General features: G+C 47.4%; 1 protein-coding gene across 1 annotated transcript in view; it reads right to left on the reverse strand.

Moving 5' to 3' along the window:
• Positions 1-7,425, reverse strand: part of LOC105000773 (chromosome unknown open reading frame, human C9orf171) — a 153,980-nt gene that overhangs the window by 28,521 nt on the left and 118,034 nt on the right. Inside the window, exon 4 of the mRNA XM_010856772.1 lies at positions 475-580. Coding sequence (XP_010855074.1) covers positions 475-580 — 106 coding nt within the window. The remainder of the gene's footprint in view (positions 1-474; positions 581-7,425) is intronic.

Consider the following 7,425-nt stretch of genomic DNA (forward strand, 5'->3'; position numbering starts at 1 on the left):
CTGTGCTCCGCAACAAGAAAAATCCCCACAATGAGAAGCCTGTGCACCACAACAAAGAGAAGCCCCCGCTCACGGCGACTGCAGAAGGCCCACGTGCCGCGATGGAGACTCATGAAGCCAAAAATAGAATTAATTAATTAATTCAAAATACATTATTTTAAATAATGTGCTCTGCTGTGAGTGGTTGTCTCTGACTTCTGACTCTCCCCACCGCTGAGGACAGCCCAGAGGGGCCTTAGGCAGAAATCAGAGTCTTCCTCTCTAGGGGCTTAAGCCAAAGTTGAACCTGATCATCACCAAGACCCTTTCAGCACAGCAATGAGCAACGCGATGGCCCAGTCAATACCTCGCCTCGCCCACCAGCAACAAACATGCACAGTGGGACAGCCTCAAAGCCTTGCCCTCCTCAGGCCTTCCCCTTTGCTCCCCTCCCACCCCATCAGGCGTCCACCCTACGGTGAGCACGGTGTTTACCTTATGCTTTTTCTCCAGTTTAATGGCTTTCTGGGTGTCCTTCTGTTCCTGCACCCACAGCTGCTGGTACCGATGCTGCAGCAGATCAAAGAAGGGGGTGGAAGGCCTGTGGGGAAGAAGTCAGATGGGTTTGAGGTCTGGGAAGGGCCAGAGACCCCCCCCTTCCCCGGAGGCTGCCTGCCTGACCATCAGGGCTGCGGGGAAGAGTGCCCTCCCCAAGGCTGTGAGAGCCTCTTTCTGGCTTTCTGCAGCCATGGAAGAAATGGGTGCCTTCTGTAAATCATTCAACAAATGTTTACTGCCCACCAATCAAGTGCTGGGCCTTATATGGTGACAGACTCTATCCTCGACCAGATTTAAGACAGACTCCTCAGACCCCTCCTTTCCATCAGGCCTTGTCCTCGGGACCTATCTTTGGCTGGATGAAGTCAGCCTTAGCAGAGAACCCTGCTAAGTCAGTCCCCCCACCCCTGATGTCTCATCACCTTGGCTTGCCTTTACCAAGAGTCCTGTTAAGGCAGTTTAGTGAGAATCCCGTACCTACCCTTGAAGTCTCCTCTTAGTAACTTGCCTTCCACTCTGCTCCTTGGGTAGAAATTCCCATTTGTGTTGTATAAAGAACTGAGCCCAGCTCTATCCTGAGGTCACTTTCCTCTTTGCAATAGTACTGAGTAAAATCTGTCTTTGTTGCCTTCAGCCTCTGCTCTGATTCTCATTGACAGGGGTCTCCAGCCAAGGAGCACACACCCTGCGTACCGCATTTTGCATACCCCACTCCTCACAACACTGTGAAGTGGGTACTGTTACTACTATCGCTCATACTGCAGATGAGGGGGTCAGGTCCCAGAAGAGTGGGGGCAGGGCTGTGTGTGAGGCTCTCTCAAGGCAACCTAATAGGTGATGAGGGAAAGTACTTTCTAGAAGAACCAAAGCTAATAAGACACAGGAGGAAGGACAGAATTGAGGGGAAGAGCATCATTACCTTGTGACTCCTAATGAAATAATGGATTTAGGTAATAAGCGATGATTAGGTATAAGGCTGACAGGGAACTTTACAATGGATGGCTCAGGCTGCAGCAGCTGAACCACAGGATCAATTTGTTCTTATTGTGATAAATGTGCAAAACATGAAATTTACCCAAGCGATCAGTCTTACCATCACTGAAAGTGACAGACATGGGACCAGGACTGCTTTTTATTTATTTATTTGGCTGTGCTGGGTCTTAGTTGCAGGACGTGGGGTCTTCATTGCATCACGTGGGGATCTTTTGAGGCAGCTTGCAGATTCTCTAGTTGTGGCCTGTGGGCTCAGTAGTCGCGGCAGGCGGGCTGCGTTGCTCTGCAGCATGTGGGATCTTAATTCCCCGACAGGGGATTGAACCCCTGCCCCCTGCATTGGAAGCGCAGAGTTTTAACCACTGAACTTCCAGGGAAATCCCCTGGCTTTGTGTTTTATACGGCCTGCACAGTGGTATTTAAAGTCTTGGAAATAGTTGTCGGCCCTTAAAAATTAGGAAATTTTACATTAAAAAAAAAAAAACCCAGCTTTCCCAGATTGTCCTGAAGATGTATATGTTCTTATCACATAGGTCTGCCTTCCTATGTGGCAACAGTTGGCCGCAGCTGAGTATCAGGTGTCATTTAGCCCAAGTCCTCTCCCTTCCCTACTGCACTCCACTGCCTGCTGGGCCCCTCCAAGCGTTGGATTTTGTGGCCCCAGAAACAGACATAGAGCTGGACTGGACCCTAAACACCCACCCCCAGCTCTCCCACCTTCCGGGCAGACTTCTCTGGGACCAGGCTGACCTGGGACTCCTTTTGAGTGGCGCTTCCTCGGCTTTGAAATGCCACTTGAGCTCAGAGATCTCTTTCCAGAGTAGCCTGCAGCGCGTCTACAAACAGCGGCTCTTTGTTTTCTGGTTCCTTTACCCCTGCGGCGACTTTTATTACTTAATTATTACACACCCCATGCTTCTGAGCAGCCTAATTTATAGCCGTGCTTTCTAATGACACGAGATGCGTAATCTCGTAAGATCTACCCCAAGAGGCCTTTCACAACAGAAAAGCTATCTTTCCAGCAGCCTCCACTGCCCACACCACCGCAAACCCGCCCTCACGGCCCTCCCACAGCCTCGCTGACCGTCTTTGTGTCCTGTTTTGGCCAGCGGTTCTTATTGCTGGAAAGAGGCAGGGGCGGGGCGCTCGGAGCGGGAGAGGAGCTAACAAACCTGAGCTGACAAGCTTGTAAGTTACAACAGCCCAGTCCTGACTGCCTGGTGGAGGTCCAGCAGGTTTTGCCCATTTTTGTTCCGGCTCATTCAATCGGATCACAAGGCGGAGAGGCTTGTCGGACATGGCGAAAACCCAGGACGTAAATTGTATCACATCATCTCTTGCTTAAAATGCCCTCGGCAGTCTCCCATTTCTTAGACTCAATCTAGAGTCCTTGCCAGAATCTGGCAAAGCCTCCCCTCCCCAAACTCCTCTCAGACCCTCAGCAGCTCCTTTGCCTACAGGTCTCAACTTTTGGGTCACCTCCTCAGAGGGCTTGCCCCTGACTGGTCCATCTTCCAATGGCCCTTGCCTGGTGCCCTCCCTTGCAGAAGCCCTCTTGTGTATTTGTCACTGGTCTATAACTGCTCTCGACCATCAGATACCAATGACAGCGGGAACGGTTTGCTCTCAATAATTATGCATTGTTGAAAAGCAGGGGGCGAGAAGGAGGGAATTAGAGAAAGAAAGATTAGGTGAACATTGTAGGAAATAAACTTTTCATAAGTCAGGGTAGTGTAAATCAAGCTATATGTGAGTTGTAATAAAACTGAGAGTAAATTGATGGAAATTATAATCCAGGGAAGGAAGGATAGTCTTTCTAACAAATGGCAATGGAACAACTGGGCACCATGGACAAAACCAAAGAAAACCTCTTGGCCCAAGTCTCGTACTTTATACAAGAATTAGCTCAAAATGGAGCATAGACTTAAATGTGAAACTGTGAAACTTTTTGAAGAAAACATAGGAGACACTCTTTGGGACCTAGGGGTAGGCTAGGCGATGCGTTCTTAGGCTTGACACCAAAAGCATGATCCAGGAAAGAAAAAAAAAAGACAAATTGAACTTCCTCTAAATTAAGAACTTTTGCTCGTTGAAAGAGCCTCTTGAGAATATGACAAGGTAAACCATCAGTAGGAGAAAATATTTGCAAACCGTGTATCTGACAAAGGACTCCTATCTCGACTGTATATAAAACTCTCAAAATTCAACAATAAAACAAAATGAAAACAAACAAATGACTGTATTAGAAAAAGGACAAAACACGAAGAGACAGAGGGTATATGGATGGCAAATAAGTACAGGAAAAAATAGTAACATCCTTCGCCATTGGAGAAATGTAAGCTGAGAGCCTGATGACATGTCGCCGCACACCTATCAGTGCAAGTAAAAGAAGGAGCGTGTAGTGACAGAGGGGCTTCCCTGGTGGCTCAGAGGGTAAAGAATATGCCTGCAGTGCAGGAGACCTGGGTTTGATCCCTGGGTCAGGAAGATTCCCTGGAGAAAGGAATGGCGACCCACTCCAGTATTCTCACCTGGGAAATCCCATGGACAGAGCAGCCCGGTGGGCTACGGTGCCCGGGGTTGCAAAGCGTCGGACGTAACTGAGCAACTAACCACAGTGACAATGCTCAGTGCTGGCAAGGACACAGAGAAACCAAACCTCTCCCACACTGTTGGAGAGAGGATAACGTGGCACAGTCGCTCTGGGAAATGGTTTGCTAGTTTCTTGAAAAACTAACCCTACACTTACCGTAGGAGCCCAGCAGTTGTACTCCTGGGCATTTATTCCTGAAAAATGGAAACTGAGGTGTCTACACAGACATCTATACACCCATGTTCATTGCTGGAATACTTGTAATATCCCCAAACTGGGAACAACCCAAACACCCTTCAGTGGGTGAATAGACTGTGGTCCATCCATACCGTGGAATATCATTCAACAGTAAAAAAGGAAAGGACGATTGATACAGCAACAGCTTGGATGATGTCGAGGCCAGTTGCACAAGGTCACATACGGTATGCTTTCATGTACCCACCTCTCCTGGAGTGTCCCAGGAATCAGGGAATGGTGGGGAGAGGGATCATTACACAGGTGCGTGAAGGGGTGTCTTGGAGGTGATAGAACAGTTCTGTATCTCGATTTGTAGCACAGATCTACACATGTGATACAATGCATGGACGCCAGATACGCAGACACAAACTGCAAGTAAAACTGGTGGAATCTGAATGAAATCTGTATATTGTATCAGCGTCAGTTTTTAAGGCTTTTTTTTTTTTCAGATGTAATTAATTTGGCTGTGTCGGGTCTTAGACTCTTCACTGCATCGTGCAGGAGCTCTTGTGGGGCACGGACTCTCCAGTTGTGGTACACGGGCTCAGGGCTGCGTGGGTGCAGTGGTTATGGCACACGGGCTTAGTTGTCTTGCGGCACGTGGGCCCTTAGTTCCCAGACCAGGAATCGAACCTGTGTCCTCAGCCTCGAAAGGCGGATTCTTCACCATTGGGCCACCAGGGAAGTCCCAGGTTTTTAGCTTTGATATTGCACTATAGTTACATAGGATTTTATCATAGGGGATAACAGGGTGAAGAGTAAACAGGATCTCTCTGTACTATTTTTACAACTTCCTGTGGCTTTATAATTATTTCCAAGTAAAATATTTTCTCAAAATGCAATCGAGCATGCATGAACTAGCTTTCCAACTTTATAGAAAAAACATTACAATATTACTGTCATACAAAGAGATGATCAAAGAGTTTGGAGCCAAAAAATGTAGGGGAAAAATGAATACAGGGTGTGGCAGGAAATTAATTTTTTAAAAATGTGTTATTTTGCTGGATTTTGTGGCTTATGATATTTGTCAGCTTATTTAAAATTTTAATTTGTTCTGATTCTTTTTCTCGTTCTAATTAAGTATTCAGTTTTATGCCTAAATTTGTATTCAGGATTTTGAACTTATTTTTCTTAAAAAGAACCCCCAGATATGAATAAGTTCCTGGTCCCATGAAACATGGAGCTGCCCTTGTGTGAAGGTAAAATGTTTCTTTTAATTATAAGAGAGTATTAGGTATAACTTCATGCTAATAATGTGAAACCAAAACAAAATAGGCGATTTATCTAGGAAAATATAAAAGATCAAAGTTGATTGAAGTGCATATATAAAATGTTAGTAGAGCCACGGGTACCAGACCAAGGTATGTTCACATGTGTGACCTCCTAGCCTTGCTGAGAACAGTATTCCAGGGCTTTCCAGAAGTTTTTATAAAAAACTTCCCACATCATGCTATGATCCCAAATCAAGAGAAGGAAAATGTCTTGGTCAGTATCACTTAGAAGGGCAAATGAAAGACTACTCGAGGGTGTGATGAATTTAGGGTTCTGGGATTGACATATATACACTGCCAGGTATAAAATAGACAGCCTACTGTATAGCACAGGGAACCTGTTTAGCTCTGTGGTGACCTAAGTGGAAAGGAAACCCAAGAAAGAGGGGCTATATGTGTGTGTGCTATGTCACGTCAGTCATGTCTGACTCTTTGCAACCCTATGGACTGTGGTACACCAGCTCCTCTGTCCATAGGATTCTCCAGGCAAGATCACTGGAGTGGGTTGCCAAGCCATCCTCCAGGGGATCTTCCCGACTCAGGGATCAAACCTGCAGCTCCTGCAGCTCCTGCATTGCCAGTGGATTCTTTACCACTGAACCACCAGGAAAGCCAGGATATATGTACACGCATAGCTGATCCATTTTGCTGTCAGCTAGAAACTAACACAACACTGTAAAGCAGCTACACTCCAACTTAAAAAAAAAGGAGCCTAAAGAAATGAAATAAAGTTATGCTTGAAAACTAAAAACAAAAAGAGAACGAATACTAAGTGAAATATTACTAGAACAAATCGGGCAATGTACTAATACCAGAAGGCCCTCCTGTAACGCCCTCCACCCACACTGGAGAAGAGGAGTGGGGAGCCAAGGAGGGGTCCCAGAGGGCAGCTCACCCCCTGCCCCTTCCCGCTGAGCCTCCAAGGCGGGGAGGAAAGAGACTGTCCTCCCAGTGCAGCTGGAAGTTGTGATGTGAGGATTACACTAGGCCAGACGTATTAACCAGTGCACTGAGCTGGCCTTTTGTGATTGCAAGTGAGCAGAAAAGCCACGGATGGCCTGAGACTTCACTCAGAAAAGGGGCTGGGAAAGCAGCTGACCCTCAGAGTAGCTGTGAAAAAGTCAAGGACGCTCACGTTCTGAAGACCCTTGCCCCTCCCACTTGTGCACATTTATCAGGAAATATAATGAAGCTGCTAGCAAGAATGAAGTGGCCATACGAGTAATGACTCAGGAAGATCTCCAAGATGTAGGTCAAGTATAAAGGAAGAAGCTGGGGAGAAAGGGCCATACTTGTGTAAGTACATCGACGCAGGTGTGAAGGATGGTGAAGGACCGGAAGGAAGGCCGCAGAGGACGGTGCTTGGGGAGGGGGCAGACATGGTGGGCGGGGCAAGGGGCTCCTCCCCTCCCGTCTACTTACTGGTTTTATGTGACTCTTGAAAAGTGAAAGTGAAGTCGCTCAGTCGTGTCCGGCTCTTTGCGACCCCATGGACTGTAGCCCACCAGGCTCCTCTGTCCATGGGATTTTCCAGGCAAGAGTCCTGGAGTGGGTTGCCATTTCCTTCTCCAGGGGATCTTCCCAACTCAGGGGTGGAAGCCAGGTCCCCCACGTCGTACGTAGATGCTTTACCATCTGAACCACCTTGTGATTCTTATGCAACAAGTAAAGCAAAACAAGAAACCCACATCTGAGAGGTCATGGGACTCGGCCAGGGCCACGGTCAGTGACAGGGTGATGAATCTGGGTCAGAATCGGGGTCAGAATGCAAGCTCCTCCCCTCTCCCCTCTCCC

This window comes from Bison bison, unplaced genomic scaffold (assembly GCF_000754665.1).
Source record: "Bison bison bison isolate TAMUID 2011002044 unplaced genomic scaffold, Bison_UMD1.0 scf7180017864375, whole genome shotgun sequence".
NCBI lineage: Eukaryota > Metazoa > Chordata > Mammalia > Artiodactyla > Bovidae > Bison > Bison bison.